Here is a 21,599-nt window from a genome sequence, read left to right as displayed (position 1 = left end):
TAAGAAAAGAAAGAGTATGGCTCCAACTGCTAACAGTATAGCTATGTGAAGATGTGTGGACTGAATAAAATGTCATGCTAATGATTATGCACTTTGCTTAAAATCCAGGATGTAAAGATGAGCAGTGTTTTTTCATCAAAAATAAAGAAAATCCTTGCTATTTTCAGAGTTTTCTTGGTTTTTTTTCGCAGTGTGATTTTTAGCTTTTATTTGACTAAATATACTGATTTGTGTAGAATAAATATAATTTTCTACTCAACTGCCTCAACCTGCAAAGAATCTAAACCAACCTTTTTTTAGTAAGAATAGGCATAAAAATCTAAGTCTTCCTAAATGTGAACCATATAAACCATATGAACTTCCTGAATTTAGGAATCACAGGCCAGTCTGCTGTCTCTACATCTTTGCATAATTTTCTGCATCTGCTTTCTCGTGCAGAGGGTTACCTGAGTTGCTTTCAACATGCCCTTGTGGCACTCAATTCCACATAAAAGCAGTTATCCTTGGTGTATGTTGAGCCTTCGTGTTTCACCTTCTTGCCTTCAAGGAGAGTAAGCAGAATTTTTTCCTCCTATATATGTATGAAATGTTTATTTCTTACACATGTGTGATTGGCAAGATGTATCTGCAAATTTTTTTACTTTATTTTGATGCTTTGGAGATGAGCCACAGCTGGAGCTTAGGTGAAACACCAGGCTTGGAGGTGGCATAGGGAGTCATTTTGCTGAGAAGCAATCCCTGTGCCTGATTTGCCTGCAGGGAACATCTGGATGTGTTTCCTAGTTAGTGCACAGTTATTTCACAAAGTTTTGGGTGTTAGAGATGCCTTAGCCTCTCCTATTTTCTGCCAAGGCAACCTAATGTAGCCTCCTGAGGACTGAAGTGTTTTAGTCTGATAAAAACCTTTTTGTCTACACATGGAGTAGAAATCAAAGAGTTTGTATAGCTATCCAGAATTTAGATGGCCTAATATTTGTCTTAAGCATTATAAAACTATAAAAAAGAACAAAGTGAAGAGTGCCCCAAGTTTTGTTCTCTTTCACCATTGCTTCATAGACCCTGGTGTGCAGCTGTGAAATACGGAGCAGCACCTTACTGATTTTGATGTGACCCAGGAAACTTAGGAGTGATAGAAGGGAGTCAAAGTAGCATTCGTGGGTGTGTGAAATCCAAACACTGAAGATAAGGGAGTGGTAGGATAGGAAGATTGTGCACCTACCTTGTTCTGTACTTTCCTTATGTGTTGCTGGCAGCAGACAGAAGACCAAAGGGATAGCAAAGCACCATCTCCCATGACAATCAGTGGAGACTGTAGTGGGAGAAAAGAAGCTGGGGGAAAAGAAGTCCCATTCTACATTCTACATGTGCTGTTCTCAGTGACTGGATGTTTTGAATTGTTTGGATTCGCTAGCAAAGTTTTTACTGGGTTCTTAACTTGCCTTTGAACTAGTGGAAGGGACGGAATGTATTGTCAGAAGGGTCCTAGCCTCTCTGCAGTCACACCTTTCCCAGGTTTTAGTGTTAGTATTTAGATATTCGCTTAACTCTCCGCATATTGTTTGTTGAAATTACTCTGCAATGAAAAATATGTAGAGAAGGGTGAAACTGTTGGGATAAGAGAAAAAATGGGCAAGAGAAAGTAACTGTTTTGAAGGACGGAGTGGAAGCCGTAACAGACAGAGTTGGAAAAGATGAAGCATCTATTAAGTGGTGGAAAGATTTAGTGCAAGAAAAAATGCCTCTAATTCAGGTTCATGAAGATTGTTGTGGGGATGTAAAGTGTAGAGCTTCTTTAATTTTTAGGGAGACAGCAGTGAATTTTCATTCTGATACGCTTTTGCTCGCTTTCATACTGCCTATGTTTTCTGTAGGTTTTTGTTAAGCAGTGGAAGAACTCAAAATATAATTGCAACCCAAGGTTTCTACCGTAAACATCTAAAATAAACAGTCTTTACCTGAATAGCCTATAGTTATCTGCTTTGTTTTGTCAAATTATTTTTCCCATCCTCAGGCAATTCATTTAGGTGGTGTAAGTGCAAACACTTGCTGACCTGTGTTCACCACAGTACAAGCTATTTCTGAATTCAAAATGCGGTTCAGAAGTTGCTACAAAAATACTGCAGTCCTGGGATGTTGAAAAGATGCTGGAGTGCCCAAAGAACGGGCTAACAAAGAAAAACCAGTAAGGCATGGGGAAGATGACAAGAGTCACTTGCTGAGTATGTGGTTACCACTGCATTGCTTTCTGTTTGTTTTTGAAGCGTTACTGCTGTACATCTGTTGTATTGCGTCTGTGTAGATCGATTCCCTCTGTGGGCTTTTTTTTGGGTACTTAAAACGAGGGTTCTGAAAACTGATGAAACTGAAATAAATGAGTCATCTTTATCGTTCATTAGCCCTGGTATTTGTTGACTTTTACTCCTGTTTGCCTGTTCCTGTGTTGACCTAATGAAGCACTGTGATACATCCTTTGCAGCCTTGATTATGGCAAGTCTTCTTCATATGTATTGTTTTGACTTTTCTAGAGTAACAGTTGCCCAGTGGCTTTTTTTTTCTTGTTTTCCAAGCCTTTGAATGGGGGAGTCTAGTCTGTGTAGTTTTATTTTTCTTGGAAGGTAAGAAAAACTACACGTAGCCAGGTGAGGACCTGCTTACTTGGTGTGTGCATCTTTACAGTATGTATTTTACAAAGAATGTTGATGCAGTGCTTCAGTATAGATATTTCATGTTCCTTCTTTCCTTTGAAAAGTACTTTAAATTCAACATTAGTTATTATTATTATTAGTCTTCTAGTACTCGTTCAGGTGAGCAGAGCTGTTTGGCAATTTGGATTTGTCTGCAAATTTAGATAAATGCTAGTTATGCCTGCTTGTTTTAAGTGATGTTTTCAGCAGCTAAGCCATGTTTTGCAAAGGAAAACATCTGTAGCTCTGACTTTTATTCTGGAATAGTACAGCCAAAGGTGAAGAAGCTATTTTGGTTTAGCTGGATTGGTGTAATTTGCTGTAGTTGGGATTTTGGTGTTTCCTTCTAGTTAAAGTGGTGTAAGATGAAGAAGAAAGCACTCTTATTCTGAAACGTGGCTTGTGAGCACACTGGTTGCATAACTACAGTGGTATATTCTATATTGGTAATGCAACCTGTATAGATTATTCTTAATCTTTCTGACCTGCCTTCTGGCTGAGCAGTGCTCTTAATTCTACCACTTCCTGTCTATCTTATATATATATATATATATAGATATGAAAAAATTATGATTTGGCAAAGACTAAGCATGTCACTCAAAGTGGACTGACAGTACAGAGTATAGTGAGTGGATTTGCATTCTTCATGGTAGAAAAGGTAGAAAGAGGCTGAGGCCACCATAAATCTGCAGGGATTTATTAGAAATGTGGTGATGGCTACCAGATCTGTAGAAGGTCTGGCCTTAGAATATGTTAACAAATGATTGTCTGTAATGGGTTTGAATGCAGGAAGTTAGATAAAATATTTTAATATGAAAGCATAATTCTGAATATTACTAAAAATATTATAAAAGAAAATGGAATTAATTTGAAAAGCTGTAACAGCTCGAAGTAGTGTCCATCACTTCTGCAGGTTGCTGTGTATTGCAAATGTTTACAGGGCTGCTGTTGTGGTGCTTGGAGACTTGTAGGTGGCTGATTTCATGCAGACAGTTCCTGAATTGGGAAGAGCAGGAGGATAATAGGCATGGAGGAGTAGAGGCTGTCTGAGTTGAACAGTAGTTCATTCCAGGGAGAGCATAGTGAAGTCCTTTTCTTTCTCTTTTCTCTCACATGTACACTGCTGATACTCATGTGACAAGGAGCAGAGATTTTGAGGTTAATCACTATGTGCCTGTGCACTGCGTTTGTGTGATAGAAAGCCAGCCTTCTGAAAATGCCACAGCTGAGTTGGTCTTTGTTTGGATCTGTGTTTTGCCAACATAATGCCAGGCTGTTGTGTTTTGATGTCGTAAACCTTCTTTCCCTGGTAGCCTGTGTTCTGCAGCCCTTAACTGGCCAAACCAGTTTTTGCTCGACAGAAGCAAATGGTTTGGGTCCTGATTGTTTTTGTGGAGAGAAGAAAACAAAACAGAACACACAAACAAAAATCCCAAGCTAGCATTCTTAGTCCAATTTCAACTTTGAACCAAACTTGGTTCCTAGATTTTGGCTATTCCTGTGAATAAATTAATTGTTAAGTGTGACAGCTCAGTGTCTATAATGCTGAATGCTTAAGAGCGGATCAGAGACAATACCCTCAAGCTGGCATCTTCCTATCCTTAATGAATTTGTTTTGGTTGTTTTCACTATAAAATGCGTACATCGATGTTTCATTTTGCATCTTTAGTCATACAGATTTTCTTAGAGTAATTCTGAGTAATGAGTTGGTAAGCCCTGTTTGAAAAAGCTTATTCAATTTGATGCTGGTTTATCGCACAAACCAGATTACTAGGGCCTACATCATGTTTTTCATGATGTTCTTCACTCTCTCCAGCATACTTAGGAATTAGAAGCTAGAAAGTGGAAGTTAGTACTTGAAATAGAAATACTATTATTAACGTATGTCATGACTGTTTTTGATGTTTTGGGCTGAAATCAGCTTGGAAAGAAAGCATTCAGAATCTGATGAGTAAGTCCTTACAGCTGCCAATGAATTCATATGAAGATGAAGTATATTTGTGCAACACTAACAGCACTGGCAAAAGCTGTTTAATGTTGACTAATACAAATGGTTGGAGTACGGACTTGAAGGAAGTGGCTGCTATTAGAGAGGCTGTGCTTGGAAGTCTCATCTCATCTGAAAAGGAGTGTCCCTTCACACTGGATCCTGTATAAACATGCAGTAACACAGGTTTAGCTACAAAGAACACACTGCCTTAACGTAAACGTCTTCCATACTGATAACACCCCAGAATAACCACTGCTGCTTATCCTCCATTTCTTCATATATCACCCGTGAAGTGGGGTTGAGACTTCAGGGCCAGGAGTGTTGATTAGTTACATTTTCATCATGTAACATGCTGGTTATTATTTGAATTGAAAATACATTTAAAAGCATTGCCACAAGATTTATAATCTTTCAGTTGAAAGAGGAATACCTGTTTATTCCCATCATTCGGAGAAGAAACATTCCCAGAATTATTCTCAAGTATCCTTCAACAGTATCAGATACCTGTGCCAGTGTCTCTGGACTTGTCTTTCTGATATTTCCCAATAAATCGAAGAGAATTACCAAACACTTTGATTTTGATTCTTGTCATGGAATTGGTTTTTTCAGCTTTACTGTGCAATTTGTTCTTTTTTTAATATTAGTGCAGCAATTTTCAGGAAATAGTTGGAAAATTGATTGTTGGTTTCAAATAATAGTTATTCTCACTCTTCAGTTCTTAGTGGTGTGGCAGTAGGCAATTATTGGATAATTGTACAAGCTGTTTGTTCCTTTTCTTTTATACTGGGTGAAGGTTAGCAATAGGACAGAAGATCCATCTGTACTGCTGTCTGGTTGCTGTGGAGAAGTGTCAGCTCTCCTGCATACAAGTAGCTTGTTGTGAACATCTGTAGATTCTTTTAATTCCTCAACTGACTGTTTTGGTGGAAAAGGGAAATGGTTTTGACCTAACTGGCAAAAAAGGCAAGCTGGTGTTTGAGATACAAGGCACAACTGAGGCTTTGCTACTTGTGATAAGGTTTGGCAATCTTTTGAAAGCATGTGTCAACAAATACGATGCTTGAAGGGATTTGTGTTTAAAATGGTACTGCTAGAATAGCGCTATAGATTTAGAAAAAAGTCAAAGCCTCAGCTTGAAGATCAGAGCTTCTTGTTAAAGAAAATGGATGTTATTCTGTCTTGATCTCCTAGCTCTTGCAAGAGTTCTTTTAAAAGTGCTCTTGTAGTTCATATTCTAAAAGTTTTTTAAAATGTCTTTTCTCTCTAATAACTATAGTTGTTGAAAAGTAGGGCTGAAGATGGGAGAATAGGAATGCTGCTCGATACGCCTTGCTCACTGGCCCCGTCAGGCAAAGCAGGAAGCATCTGCAATAACTTTGTTTTTGTGGTAGAGTGGGGGACGGAAAATGGCTGTACACGGGAGACAAGAAATGCTGGCATCTTCCAAGCCAAGAACTGAATTCTGTGGAAGAAACATACCATGGTGTGGCAAAATGGGGAAGAAAACCCCTTAAATCTCTGGCTGTGGGATCATCATCTCCGCAGGTTCTTGACTGTTACCTATGAAGAAGCCTTTTGCGTTTTAAAACTGTTGGTTTAGGCTCTGTGCATGATCAGGTAGGCTTCTGTGCTTCTGCTTGTATTTGGGTGATCTTCTTACAAAGCCTATTTCATCAGCAATAAGAACTAAACTGCCTTTTTTAAAAAAAAAAAAAACAAATAACAAAAAACCACAAACCAAAACAAATAACAAAAAACCACAAACCAAAACAAAGCCCCGCAGAAAACCACACAAAACCAAACAAAAACTCCACTTCAGCTTTAATTCATCTGAAGTGTGTTACTGAGGCTGTAGGCATTCATTGCAGTCTGATCGGAGATTTGTTAAAAAGAGAAAATGTAGAAGCACAAAGAAAGGTAACTTCCAAAGAGTTTGTGTCTTCCACTAGACCAGGTTGCTCAGAGCTCCATCCAGCCTGGCCTTGAACACTTCCAGGGAGGGGGCAGCCACAACTTCTCTGGGCAACCTGTTCCAGTGTTTCACCACCCTCATGGTGAAGAATTTCTTCCTAATATCTAATCTGAATCTGCTCTCTTGTAGTTTAGAGCCATTCCTCCTTGTCCTGTCACTATACACCCTTGTGAAAAACCCGTCTCCATCCTTCCTGTAGGCCCCCTTCAGGTACTAGAAGGCTGCTATAAGGTCACCCCGGAGCCTTCTCTTCTCCGGGGCTGAACAGCCCCAACTCAAGAATAAAATACAGTATTCCTGAATCTTACTTGGTGTTCCACCCGCTAGACCATTGTTTCTCTTGTGAGGTCCTTATAGTCAGTGTTGTTCTTCTGTGTGCCTCTCGGTGCCTTGCTGGAGCTAGTAAGAAGAACTTTATACAATCATGTTGCTGCTTCTCAGTGGATTGTAGGCTGGGGGGGCCTGTATGGTTAATTTGTGCCTTTGTGCCATGCAGTTAGGAATTATCTGTATAAGTAAAGTTCTCTCTGCTTAAAATCTGAATGAATGGATAAAATGGATATCTGAATTAATGGATAAAATTGCACATACTAAAAATTAGTTTTATAGGAGAAATAATATTTTCTTCTGTATTTCTTTTTAACATGGGCTTAAAAAATTTCTTTAATGGTTAATTAAAGATGCTGCTTATGTCGGAAGGTTGGAGATTTCCAGCTGTTCAAATAAAATGTTTGTCCAAAACTTCCTCTTGATGATAGAAATCCTTGCAGCGGTCAGTGACCTTTTTCTCCTTTGCTTTATGTAAAGAAATGATCCCTCAAACACTTTTTTCCTAAGAAATAACTTTGTTTTTACAAATGCATGGCTTAAATTACATTTCAATTTTTAAAAGACTAGAATAAATATCTTTAAAAGTTTTATTATAAACTTTCTTGTGATTTTTGCTAAGGTCATGCAAATGGAAAATCTGTTATGTAGAAGGCTTAATGCAGTTAATGATATAATGGATTTGCATTTTATGTAGCTACTCCAAACATTGAAACTGTGAATTTGTGCTCATGTTTTACTGTTAACATTTGGCACAAAGTGTGCCTGTAAACTGCACTGGCTGTATGGCTGGTCTTGCACCAAAATAGTGGATTTATTTTTTAAATTGCTAGAATACATACAGCAGATTTCATAATAGCTTAATGTGTCTAAGTATTTATTACATACCTGCATTAATCATTGCTGAATAACCAGTGCTGATAATTTGCACTATCGTTGTAAGTTTTTTGTTCTTACATGCACATAGCTTTCCATTACACATTGCTCTCTGTATGGGACTTTGAAGTGTTACTCTTATTATAAGCTGAGCTGTTGATGTGACCTCTGCCTGAGGAGGTAAAAAATTCTGTGTTTGTTTTCGTATACATGTTCTAAATTACAACTACTCAGGGTGAAACTTGCCATTCCATGCATCTGCATCAGAAATTTTTTCCCCTGGGAAGCCTCAGCTTTAAGTGGATCAGAGCTTTTTTATTTCTTCTATAAAACCAGAGCTGCTTATTGGAACAGATTTTTATGACTTTGGGGAGGCAAGTTAGAATTTGGTTTGAGGAATGAATCGCGCTGCTTTCGGGAATGTGTTGTCTTTGTTCTTTGTGGTTGTTCTGCTCACATCTGACCAAGTCATGAGGTGTTTAAAAGTTGTATTTTGCCCATACTCACAATATTAAAGAGCTTGATAGAAGTTTTCATAAGGTACGCAAGTATACTATTCCCCAATGTTGCAGTGTATAACATTTGCCAACAGAGTAACTGCTTGGTTGAGCACCTGGTTTTGTGGAAACTTTCATGAGGATGTCCAGCTCTGTCCTTGTCACTGCTTGCTTGCTGTCTGAGTGGCTGTTTGTTTGTCTTCTAGGAAGCTGGATAATTTTTGTGTTCTATTTCAAGGCAAGTTGTGTATCTTCAGTTCTTCGTGTACCTCAGTGTGTGGGTACAGTGGAGCTGTATGTCAGCTCCACCCTGGTCAATGTATGTAAAGGTGGGAGATGTAATTAGGAAAAGGCTGGATGTTAAATTTTGACTTCGTTTACTTCACAAGTAGTGCAGTACAGGAGGAACGTTTCTGTGGAATGAAGTGGTTGGCATTGAGGATCCAACAACGATGCTGTAATAGTTTCAGGAAATACTGCTTTTGCCTAGGTCAGTCCATATGCTAAATGTTCACTTTGGAGCAGATGTTCTAGATCAGTTTAGCTTAAAAGAAATTGAGTTTGTGTGTTCGATACCACTGTACAATGCATGCCGAAGCGTCTCAAGTGAGAGTGACTGGGAGGCTTGCTTCAGAAGCCCTCTCCTGTGATAAACTAAAATGCTGTGTAGATGCATGCATTATCTCGCTGCTGGAGTTGGAAGTGAATGGGATAGAATTTGGGACCCCAGAGACTCTGTTTCTCTTTCTAGCTGCTATGGTATCAGCAAGGGATTAATGTTGTTTCCATGTGGAAATGAGTACATATTTGTGATGGCTGAAGTGGTAGAAATCTGTGCTTTGGGCTGAAGCAGCCACAGGTAATTGTGAATGGGTAAGTGGTGACTTTGTGGTGCAAACGCTGTGTTTTCTGTTTCTTGTTAAAATCTAAGAAATCAGATATTCAAATTGCTTGCTACGTGAATAGATAGCCTGTCATAGCAGATGCTTAAAAGTCAGAAAAACTATGAGACGAAGATTACCTATGTGACTATAACACAGCCCAGTAGTGGTCACAAACTCTTCCATATGAGCTCCTTCTCTTATTCAGATCACTAGTAAACGACAGAGTTCTAGTGTCCTGGAGAAAGAATAAAATCAAAATATGTCACAGTGATGATTTTCAATTTTGCTTGCATTTTGAGATACTTTGAGTCTAACTTATAGGAGTGCTGGATATTTATAACAGCAGCTGAAGTTACATTTTCCAAATTCCAGCTCCAGTTAAAATTCTGCTAAAAGTACTGGCTGAAAAATCAGACTCTGAGTGTGTCTGAAAGGCAACCAAAGTTAATGGGCTTTATTTTTACTCTTTGGGCTTTCATTATTGTGTGCCAGTCACCCACTTTTAGAACAGGAATAATAATACTGGTCTCGCAAAATTCATTTATTGCATGTAGTCTTCCCACATTATGGACAGATCTCCATAAGCATGCCTATGGGGAAATGTGAGGTTTTTGTATTCAGTGTAGGATGCAGATGGTGAGCATTTAATGGGTCATAGGATGAGGGCAAAAACTGGGCAATTGTCCATTTGCTGAATGAAGCAGAAATCCTGCTGGGAAAAATGGAATAAAGCAGCTGAAAGAATATTATCAGAAGTTAGGTACGTATACAGGCTAAATTGAAGTTGCATGGCTTTCAAATCTTAACTGCTGCATAGCTCGATTTTACAAATATGTATTTAAACCTTTGAGAGGATTTGATGTGATTCAAGTCTGCAAAACCATTGGTGCTTTGTAATCTGCATTTCGGTGGCCTGTGAAGCAAGTGTAAGGATTGGATTGGTAAGAGTGGAGAAGGAATTCAGGGGTTATCTGAACATTGTGGAGATGTCTTTTATGTATCCAAGTATGCATATGTTTGTGCAATTTTTGGGAAGAGCTGTTTAAAAACACCCGCTGGTAGTTTTGGAGTCACTTGAGAGGAAGACTTTCGAAACAAGGTTGTGTGGCTCAAGTCACTTAGTTTTGTGTTCAAAACACCAACATCATTAATTGATGTCCCTGGGAGTATTGCTGGTGGGGTTGGTCTAAACGTATGATATCCTGCATTTTACTGCTGTTCTCAAAATATCCTTACTGGGGAAGGTGTTATCATTTTTTGGTTTTTTTGTGTTTTTTTGTTTGTTTAATGGGATACTGTTTTTCAGATATGGATTTAGTAATTTGAATAAATAAGAAAAGCAAGAGCAAGTGCCCAGGAAAGGGGTCAGCAGGTAGGGAGTGAAGAGGGGGTCACCTTTATCGGATTCTTTTTGCATGTTTTTATGAGGATTTTTCACATTCTCTAACCTGCCTGCTCATCCTGAATTGTGAAATTCAAGGTTTGTTGTTTCACTTGTGGCTGCTCCTATAGTGATGATGGTCAGAGGTGCCAAGCACTTCTGCCTTTTGCTGTGGTAATAGTAGGAGCCAGGTGATGACATTTCTTCTTCCCTGGGTCCTGGTGGCTTGCTTTGAGGGGTAATCTGAGAAATAGGGCACCATGAGACAATTGGCAAATTACCAGCCAAAGCGGTGATTTCTGGACATTCAGTAAAAGCAGTAAAGCTGACTTGTGCCTGTGCTATAACTTATAGACACTTATAGACAAGTATTCATGCTGATTTCTTCCCTCTGTCTCTTCATGTCAGCTTCATTGCATATCTGTCCCAATTTTCTCCTCTGTCTCCCTTCCTCTTCTAGTCTGTCCGGAGTGCAAGTTTCTTGGGTCAGAAACATGCTCTGTGGTATACATAGCATAATTTCTGTGATAGATATCCAAAATAAATGTTGATACTGAATTCATAGTTTCTTGTCTTTAACTTTTCTTTCTTGCCCTTTTTTTTAAACATTATCTATTTATTTCCCTTTCAGTGGTTCATTTAACTTCACTGTTTCATATGAAACCTTTCTACTAAATCCACAGACTCATCCTGAGTTGTAAACCTCGCTCCATTTCACTTGCATCATTGCTTATAAAGGGGAGAAAACAGGTCAGGTTATGCCCTGAAAGGATATCTCCTCATTCATTTAGGATTTTTCAAATACTATTAAAAGCATAATGTAAATGTGGGAGTAAGAGAATAGATGGCAAAGTGTATATGATGGTTTAGTTCAGGGAACGGCTCTGGTTAAAAAGAACAGCCCAGCCCTGCCTTCTTGAGCCTCTTTCCCTGCTTGCACTTAATGCTTGCGTGTAACTTGGTATTACAGAAGTTTTTAGAGAGCTTCAGAACAAGGGGAATTATCCTTGGATTTGCAAATGGAGAATTTCTTACGAAGACGAGAGTTCTGTACGTAGTTGTGTTATTTAGCTTCTACTTTAAATTTAACTATGTTTGCATACTCTCACACCCTTACCTGTTGCTGCCTGAAGCTTGGCTGAAAAATGATGGAATGGACTAGTTGAATTATAGTGCTGGAGGCGTGCACTGTCTTGCTGCAAGCATCATTATTAGGCCTGCTGTCATAAACATAAAAATAGTGTTGTCATTGTACCCTGTGGTATTAAGTATATATTTCAGTGAAGTGACAACAGACTAAAACGCTCTTGTGCTAAGAACTATTCAAGCATGCAGTATGTGCAGCTTTCTTGTGTTGAAGTGCTTATGACTTGGAGTGGTCCCCAAGCTGTTGCTTGTGATGGCTGGGGATGCTGCTGTTAGACACAGACAACTGTTACCTGGTTTTCTATGGAAGAAGAAAATACAAGGAGAGGGAAATGTTCTTTCCTAAATAAAGGAATTCAGCTGGCTTTTTTGTAGCTTCAGCCACTTTTGGTAGCAGTTGCTGTATTTGAGGAAATGATTTCTTTAATGTGCCCTTACTGTTAAATTTTTTTTCAGGCCACAGTCAGAATGATTCTTTTTACTCACTGGTGTGTTTTTTTTAATTCCACTTTTCCTTTCAGTGTCCTAATGTCTTTAAATATTTAATGTACAAGAGATTTTCTATCTTCTAGAACAAACGGCCTGAAGGGAGGAGGAGTTTCTGAAACTATCCCACTTGAATGTACAAGAAAAAAATCCAGTGTGCAACCAAGCAGTTTATCTGATTATGTACCACTGAAATGCACTTTGTTGAGCCTTGCTTCTGCACAGGCCACTGGAGTGATCTGCCGGTGATTTGTGTAGCTGATGTGTATTTCCAAGTCACACTCACTTAAAAAACAGATAAAAACCCAACCCAGATCTTCGCATTACTGGAAGAGTATAAATGATTCCATGATTGAGTGGTTTGGTACATAGAAATTTTACAGGAAAATATGTTAAAAAAAAAAAAAAAAAAAAAAAAAAATTTTTGCCTTGATTCATACACAGATTGCCTCTGCAGGTTTGGTGTGTCTTTTCTTAGCTGCTCGGGGGGAGCACTGTGTTGTGTTTTATGAGGGGAGGGGTTCTCAGGAGAAGCTCTTTGAGGCTGACATGCTGTGGTAAGAGCCATGGCAGAGCCAGAGGTTCTGCAAATTGCTAATGATGTGTGGATAGTTGCATTAATTTTTAATACACAAGTGTGTGAGAAGTTTTTTTTCTTTTCTTTTTTTTTATGCAGGTCAACTTTGTAGTGTGCCAACTGTTTGCCTTGCTTGCGGCTATTTGGTTTCGAACATACCTTCATTCAAGCAAAACTAGCCCATTTATAAGACATGTTGTTGCAACTCTCTTGGGCCTTTATCTTGCACTTTTTTGTTTTGGATGGTAAGTTGCACTTAAATTCACTTTTCAGGGATTTATATATTCTCATTTCTTGTTTGTGGGCAAGCAAAGTTTCATTATGAAGACCATTATTACCCAATTCTGTGGTTTTTAGCTACTGCAAACTTACAGAAATTGGCTTAAATTTTCTGATGCAGTGCACAAATTTTGAAGGATCTTCCATTTGCAAACTGGTAACTAACATACTGTCTTCCTGTGGTTTGGGGAGTATGGAGCAGGTGCAGTTTGTTTAACTTGTGCCAGGTTTTCTGTAAACTTACTTGAAAGGTATTCTCTTGAGGCACAGCACAGGTGTGATGACTAAGATAATGTCTGTTAAATATTCACTGCATGAGGTAACTTGCTGTGTCTTCTTCGCAATATTGAATATAATCTGCCTTTTTGTAGGAAGAGTGGCCAGAACTGCAGTGCTGATGGTGCTCCTAGTAGTATAAAACACTTGGAAAGGAGCTGGCCTTGATTTGAGAGTTTTGTGTGCGAGGATTTTTTCTTTTGTGTTTTGGAGGGAGGGTGGTGTTTGGTCTTTTCACAGTGTAGCAAGCCAAAGTGTTAGTAGGGCTAATAAGGGGTATGCATTTACTTCAGTGAAAAGTTTTTTTCCTCCAGAATTAGCTTACTAAATGGCTCTCATCTTCCCAAACTGGCTTAAGATAAATTAAGTGCCAGTTTTATTTTATTGCATTGTAAACAAAGTGCTTGCTCAGCTTTAGGTATGTAGAAGACAACTGACTGTTGTAGAGTATTACTGAACTAGGGGGAATCAGTCATGCTGTTGTGCAGGTGGGAAGATGTGTGTGCACACACAGAATGTGTAGAAATATATTTCAGAATTCCAGACCATGGATTTGGCCTCTACATTGCCATGTTGCAGAGGCTTCTCAATATTAGTTAATATGTATTACTTCGGAATTTAGGAAAAGAAAAAGCAGTAAGTTTTATTCTTCAGATTTACATGTGCAATTTACCTTTATATATTTCCATAACTCCCATGCGTTTCTTAAAACTTTTGGCCATGGTATTCTGCTTTGAGAGAATGATCTGATGTCAAAGACTTCCAGTCTTAGCACTGAATGAGGAGGATGATACGGGAGATAGGTGCTACTGTGTGTGGGTTTTGAGAGAGCCATGTAAGCTTTAGAAGCACATTCTGTATTGCATTCCTTTGGAAACAGAAATGATTAATAGTAGCTTGTATTAGAAAGTGTTAACAATATGTTAATATCTGAAATTCGGGGACGGGAGACTTCAGAAAGAAACAACTTCCACCCCCAGCAGACATAAATAAAGATTTGTGGAAAATATGCCCTGGAAAAGAACTTGGAGAGAAATCTTATGCCATAGTAGAAATCCAGATTATTCTAGTTTGCTTTAGATCGAACTTCAAGCAATTTTTTAGCAATGAATTTCTATTTTGCTAAAAGATTTTTTTCTTACAATCATGGAACTAAAACCTTTTAAAAATGCCAAAAAGAACATAATTTGAGGTCTTAAAAGTACACATTCTTTAGAAAGCTGTTACTTCTGTTGCACTTGTGCCAATGCTTTTTCCTGTTGCCAAAGTGTGTGTTCTACAAGCATCTCTGAGGGTTTTTATTTGGTTCCCCTCACCCCTCCCCAAGGAATCAAGTATATGTATGGGTTATAATCCCATGGTAAGCTTTCAGCAACTCTTCAGTCGTGTTATAACCTGAGTGTAGAAGGGGAAAACTTCCTGTTTTCTTATAGCATTTATAATAAATACAGACTTGCAGGAAATCTCATGCAAACCTGAATGTGGAAGATAGTTTGGAATCTGCACTGTTTTAAAAATAATTGAGTTGTCATGTTGTCCTCTTCAGTTTCAGGTGTATTAGTCTATGGTCACATTTCTAGTGCTTGTGGTAGTGATGTGGGACAGGAAGAGAAGGGATAATTCCCTTGGGATAATAGCAAGTAGTGTAAAAGGCCTAGAATAACCTTTGTATGTAGCTAAATACAACATGAAGTAGTAAATTTTAAACACATCCCTTCAATTTTTCAATCAGAGATCAATCATATTGCTACTGTTAATAACTCCGAAAGAGAAATATATTCAGAGACTATAATCTTAATATAGTACTCCATTTCAACCCAAATTTTTTCAATTTGATATCTTATGTCCCTTTCTCTGTTTAAGAAGCAAACCTCTTAAGTTTTTGTCATTTCACTAATGCCTCTCTTTGCTACACAGTATTGCCAATACATGGCTGATATGAAAAGAAAAAGCGAATACTTTTTTAATTTGCAATTTCTTATATTAAATGTTTTTAATTCATTATTATATTAATTTAAATAATTAGATTAAATTTTAGGTAGTCATATCTTAGATGAGACTAGCTAGTAGTGAAGCGTGGGAGCATGTGCAGATTGGATCTTCCATAAAAAGTCAAGATTTTCAAGGTCAGTTAATATCCAAGTGAATTTTTTACCTCGGGTTATCATGTGTAGACTTTGTAGGATTTTAGCTGGTAGAACTGGGTTTCTTGTCAAAGGTCTTTTAAGACTTCCTTACAAATAGATGAGGATTGAAATTAGGAAATTGCTGATGATAAGGTGAAATAAAACAGAATCAGTATAACAAAATAGTACCTGCTTTTTAGGCTGCCTTTTATGGGAAAAATTCCAAAACTAGATCAGTGTGTCACTTGAGTACATGCAAGTGTGCTGCTGAGGCATCCAAGTATCAGAGTGAAAGAGAATCAACTTACTGAAGGTCAGATGCTTCTCCCCAGTCACTGGCAATGGTTTGCCACCAGTGCTCTACTAGCTTACTGAAGTACAACTCTTTTAAAAAACAAAACAACCCCCCAAAATAACAATGGTGTGGTAGCTATGGTGCTAAGCTGTGAAAAACAAATAACAAGAGGTTAAAGCACCTTTGAGGAATAGATCTGTGGGTTGTTGGTGTGTAGGGTTTTTTGTTTGTGTTTGAGACCTTCATTGGCATCCCTTTATCAGTTATTGATGACCCGGGGAAAGAGGCTGGCTGGACAGAATGACAGAATCACACCGAATCACAGAACGGTGGGGGTTGGAAGGGACCTCTGGAGATCATCTAGTCCAACCCCCCTGCCAAAGCAGGGTCACCTAGAGCAGGCTGCACAGGACTGCGTCCAGGCAGGTCTTGAATATCTCCAGAGAAGGAGACTCCACCACCTCCCTGGGCAGCCTGTTCCAGGGCTCCGTCACCCTCAGAGTGAAGAAGTTCTTCCCCATGTTCAGACAGAACTTCCTGTGCCTCAGTTTGTGCCCATTGCCCCTTCTCCTGTCACTGGGCACCACTGAAAAGAGTCTGGCCCCATCCTCCTGACACCCGCTCTTGAGATATTTATAAGCATTTCTGAGGTCCCCTCTCAGCCTTCACTTCTTCAGACCAAACAAGCCCAGCTCCCTCAGCCTTTCCTCATCGGACAGATGCTCCAGTCCTCTCATCATCTTTGTAGTCTCTCCAGTAGCTCCTCATCTTTCTTGAACTGGGGAGCCCAGAACTGCATGCAGTACTCCAGATGGGGCCTCACTAGGGCAGTGTAGAGGGGAAGGAGAACCTCCCTTGATGCACCCCAGGATCCCATTGGCCTTCTTGGCAACAAGGGCACACTGCTGGCTCAGATCCCTCTCAGCAGAGCTGCTCTCCAGCAGGTCAGCCCTGAGCCTGTACTGGTGCATGGCGTTGTTCCTCCCCAGGTGCAGGACCCTGCACTTGCCCTTGTTGAACTTCATCAGGTTCCTCTCTGCCCAACTCTCCAGCCTGTTCAGGTCTCACTGAACTGCAGTGAATCACCATTTCTATTCACCAGGAAATGTTCTCAAATACTGATATTGTGGTGTTGGCTTTATGAGATACCTGTTTTTGCAAACGGGTAAAACAATGAGTATGGAAATTGAACCACGAATCATTCATGGTTTTTTACACATGAAGTAATGACAAGTGAAAGTATTATGACATGTATTCTTTGTATTTTAAGGATTATCAGCATTTACTGTATTTTTGTTCATGATTTGGAGAATTCTAGCTAAGTCTGTAGTTTTTTGTTCGTTACTGCTATCTGTGCTACGCTCTCAACAGAAGGGAGAGCTGCAGAAAACCGAAATAGGACAAAGCTGGGTTTTTTGAAACAGTGATGGGGTTAAAGTTTGACAAACCTCCTTAGTTTCATGTTAAAAAAACACATACAGTTTATTGTCATTAATGAAAATGCCACGAGGGTTTACTGTTTTGTTTTGTTGTGTTTTCCCCCCCCCCCCCTCCTAGGTATGCCTTACATTTTGTTATACAAAGTGGAATTTCCTACTATATCATGGTCATAATAGGAGTGGAAAATATGCACAAGTAAGTTTCCTTTCTAAAATATTTTTTTACAGGAATACTACAGTTTAGGTTTTTAGTAACTGTGCGCATATGCCATACTTCTGGTTGTATCATAATATTTCAGTATTTGAATAATGTTAACCGTGGGTTTATTTCCAGGAGAAAAAATGACTTATTTGGGTATTGTTGCCATCTTTTTGGAATATTTAAAGCTTGTTACAGTTGGTAATGTTCCACTGAGACTTCTTTTGTGTTCTCAGCATTCAGATTTTTTTTGTCATTGCTTAATCATAAATAATTCTTGGTGTCTCACAAATGAGTTAGCTATACAAATGTGATTTCATAACAGCCGGTGTTAGTGGAAGGAAGATATCTGAAGGGAACAGAATTTGTGTGAGAGAATTTTTTAGGTACTGAGTGTCTGTCATTTCCTTTTTTTTTTTTTTTTTTGTGAGAATAACACAGTGTGAATGCTGTCTTAGGTTAAGAATACTATTGTAAAGTTACATATGTAGGGCATTATTTTAGGTTTGCTTGAACGTATGATTACCCTAGCAGTATCTGAATCCATATAGAACAAGCACTTGTTTCTCTTTTCCCTGCTTTTATAACAATTGAAAGACATTTATTTTATTACTGTATGCATATGTTTTTACTATTCCACTAGTCTAGAGATCAGAACTAAATTAGGTTTCCACTGTGTTAATTCATGCATAAATGTTTAGTAAAATAGCAAATCCTTGCTTGAATAGGTTCCTGAAGTATGTGAGGCTGTCAGGAAAGATGCTGGTTAAAGAAGCGAAAACAAAAATTGCTTTATGTGGAAAGTGCAAAGTTAGGGTGGCCTTAGTTCATGATTCTGCCTGTTAGAACACTCAGCTTCTTTGTAGTCTGCTATTGAATATAGTTTTATTGTCTTTTGAAATATACCATATTAGGCTCTTATTTTCAGGATTTTCTGCAGTGCCTGATATATCCAAACTACTGCAGATATGAGAGAACTTCGTTTGGTTGGATGGCTGGTTTATATTGTAATGGTTTATTTGATTACAAGTTGATTTAAAGCACCTTGTTCTTATTGATTCCTCTTTAGATTGTAACAATGTAAGCTGTAATTTACATAGCTTAATGGTTTAAAGTGAATTATTGTTGTGGTTAAGTGCTGCAAAGTGAGGTACCAGGTAGGAATACTTTGGTCTTTGTCGTAACAAATTATGTGGGTTTCTTGTGAAAGGAAATCTAGCAGTAGTTTATTTCTCTGATGGCGAGAGGCAGGTAGGCATGTGTGTATTTAACATTCCTGCACTGGTCTTAGTTCCTGATCCACCCGATTCACACCAGCTGGTTTAACAACTGCATGGCCTGATCTGCTGAAATGTTAGCTGTGCTATACACAGGTGTGTATTTAAGTTCTCTTAGTTACTGCGCTGGTGGGAGGGTGAAACGGAGGTTTGACTACTGGGCTTCGGTTGCTCTGTCGCAGTACGAATTAACATACCGTTGCATAAAACTAGAAAGCTCTTTCAGTGGAGGAAAAAAATGTAACAAATGGAGCAATTTGTTACTTGAAGTTGTAGACAATGCTTGGATGCTGTGTGGGAAGCTCCATGAGCCATTTCCAACAGGTGATACAGGCAAGGCTGTACAAGATTTGCTCCCTCCGTTGCCACTGTGTCCCAGGAGGGGTGATGCCGCCTGGTGTCTCTGTATGCCTGTACCTTTTACTGAAGGAATTTACCACGTACTTTTAATTTTCTGCTGTGAAAATGCCACTTGCAGCTTTGTTTGGTAGTCTGAGCAGCAACTAAATGTTAGTCTTCAGGCTGCAAAGTGACTCATGGAGCCCAGGGGTAAGGTTAAATGCTGTACAATAGGATGCAGCTGGTACCACCTGGCCTCTGGACTGGAGAAGGGCCTGTCACTGTTTTCACTGGGGGGGGATGGAGGTGTGTGTGTGTATCTGTACAGCTAATCAGAGTACTTGCATATACCTGCATAGCCCAACTTTTGGAATTGACTTTGTGTGTCTTGGAGGGACCCATTGGCTGGCAATCCTAATTAGAGGTTACCTGCATTGTTCGTAAGCTGCTTAAACTTAGAGATTATAGAACATCAGATATCTATACGTGATGGGTTCAAGTCACTTCTGGATTTATGGATTGAAGTGATTTTTGTGTTGGAAAACCACTTGTGTATTGTACAAAATATTTTTATCTATTATCTGAAATCATTCACGGAAGTAAGTTTCCCCTATTCTTTCCCCTGCCCTGCTTGCTGTCCTGCAGGTTTCATGACTCGATGGATTGGGAAAACCATTATCCCTCTCCTTCCTGCTTCTCCCACCCGCTAATATAGTTCCTCAGTCTCTCCAGCCTCTCTAAGTACTGTTTAAACAAATAAGAGCCAGCTGAAGTTCTTAGACTGCTTATCTGTCCAGCTGCTATGTGCTGGGTAGCATTTTCCACGTTTTGCAGAGCAAACTTTCAAGTCTGATGCTAATGCTCTTCTAAACCTCTGTTGCTTTCTTAATGTACTCCTATTGGATCTTAAAATCTCTCCTCTACAAGGTTCCTACCTTGGATTTTCCTGAGGGAACTGAACGTTGTGCAGCTATTGCTTCTAGATTGGTCTTGACCGTACGTGATATGTTGAAGATGAAAACCTTACTTGAACAACAGAAAAGGGAGGAGGGAGGAAAAGAAAGAAAAAGGTAAAACCCCTGGGGTCAAAAAAAAGAACTGACCATATTAAAAAGAAAGGAAACTTTACTTTTATATTTTAGAAACTTTCTTTTAAAGTTAAATAGCAGAAAATTAGTTAGCTGAGACTAGGATTCAACTACAATTGATCAATTGTTTTTGTATTTACGTCCTATTTAAATGATGCTGCTTTTAAGTGAAAGGTGCAGTGGTAATACTAGCCCTCCTGAGTGGTTCGAAAGCTCTTATTTTTTTAATTTGTGACTAAGCTATCTTAATACTTATTTGCTGCTTTCATGGCTCAGTTAATTGTGAAACTGAAAAATGTGTTTAAGCAAGTTCTCAATACCAACGAATTTGCATTTGGTAACTGATATGGTGCTAGTATTTTTTTTTCCCTTAAATTCTTCTGTTTGTTCTATGGTTGTGAAATTACTACTTGTCTTAAAAGACAAAACCCCAAATGCCACAAGATTTTTCCTTAAAGCATTTGGCTTATGTTAGCTAAGAACTATGTAAGCAGTGCTTGCACAGGTGATTTGATGACAAAGTTTTTAAAGTTTCTACGTAATTCTTTCTCTTTTGACTTGGTTGTTCATTTTTATGGTTGGTAAATACTGTCCCTAAGCCTGTGGGGAAAGGAAGGTTAATTATAGGGCTCGCAGTTGCTTCACTGAAGTTAGTTTTCTTGGTGACTTCACTGACAAAATATAGAAGTCCCAGCTGTGTCAATGCAGAAATCGAATCTGTTTACTTCAATTAATTCCTGTTAAACTGTTCACTTAATTTTCTTGAATGTATTAATGTAAAATAAAGTGATAGACATGCTGCTCGTGTCTGATATCTTCTGTGTTATGCTTCAAGTTGCGGGATAACACTTTCCTTGTTCCAGAAGTCAGTGGAGTTGAACTGCTAAGGCTTAAGGAGGTTATTTCTGGCTTTGGGAAAGAAAAAAAAAGTTCACTTAACTGTTTTCTGGTATATTTAAGTTATGAAAAGTAAATTAGTGAAGGATGTAGAGACCTGAGATAACTGGTAGCAGTAAATACATAAATGAGTTGATGTGTGTGTGCCCTTGTGGCACAAGATGTTGAAGGGACTGGGGCATCTCTCCTATGAGGAAAAGGCTGAGAGCACTGGGAGTGTTCAGCCTGGAGAAGAAAAAGGCTCAGGGGGATCTCATCAATGTGTAGGAATACCTGGAGGGATGGAGCCAGGGTCTCAGTGGTACCCAGTGATGGGACCAGAGGCAACAGACTGAAATGCAGAAGGTGTCATCTGAACAGCAAGAAACACTTTGTTACTGTGGGAGAGGTTGTGGAGTCTCCCTCCTTGCAGATACTCACACAGTCCTGGGCAGCTGGCTCTGGGTGGCACAGCCTGGGCAGAGGGGTTGGACCAGATGACCTCCAGAGGTCTGTCCTAACCTCAACCATTCTGTGGTTCTGTGTTATTTTTGTGCACTGTTATTTGTACTGTACCTAGTGTCA

General features: G+C 39.0%; 1 protein-coding gene across 2 annotated transcripts in view; it reads left to right on the top strand.

Moving 5' to 3' along the window:
- MBOAT2 (membrane bound glycerophospholipid O-acyltransferase 2) overlaps positions 1-21,599 on the top strand; it is a 104,190-nt gene that overhangs the window by 4,096 nt on the left and 78,495 nt on the right. Inside the window, exons 2-3 of one of the 2 annotated variants that reach the window (XM_075414811.1) lie at positions 12,920-13,065; positions 17,354-17,431. The exons of the other annotated variant lie outside the window; for it this stretch is intronic. Coding sequence (XP_075270926.1) covers positions 12,920-13,065; positions 17,354-17,431 — 224 coding nt within the window. The remainder of the gene's footprint in view (positions 1-12,919; positions 13,066-17,353; positions 17,432-21,599) is intronic. 2 annotated transcript variants of the gene reach the window in all.

The sequence above is a fragment of the Opisthocomus hoazin genome, chromosome 2, assembly GCF_030867145.1.
Source record: "Opisthocomus hoazin isolate bOpiHoa1 chromosome 2, bOpiHoa1.hap1, whole genome shotgun sequence".
Taxonomy (NCBI): Eukaryota; Metazoa; Chordata; class Aves; order Opisthocomiformes; family Opisthocomidae; genus Opisthocomus; species Opisthocomus hoazin.
Note: the sequence above shows the minus strand (reverse complement) of the source record. Positions and strands in the feature narration are given on the sequence as shown.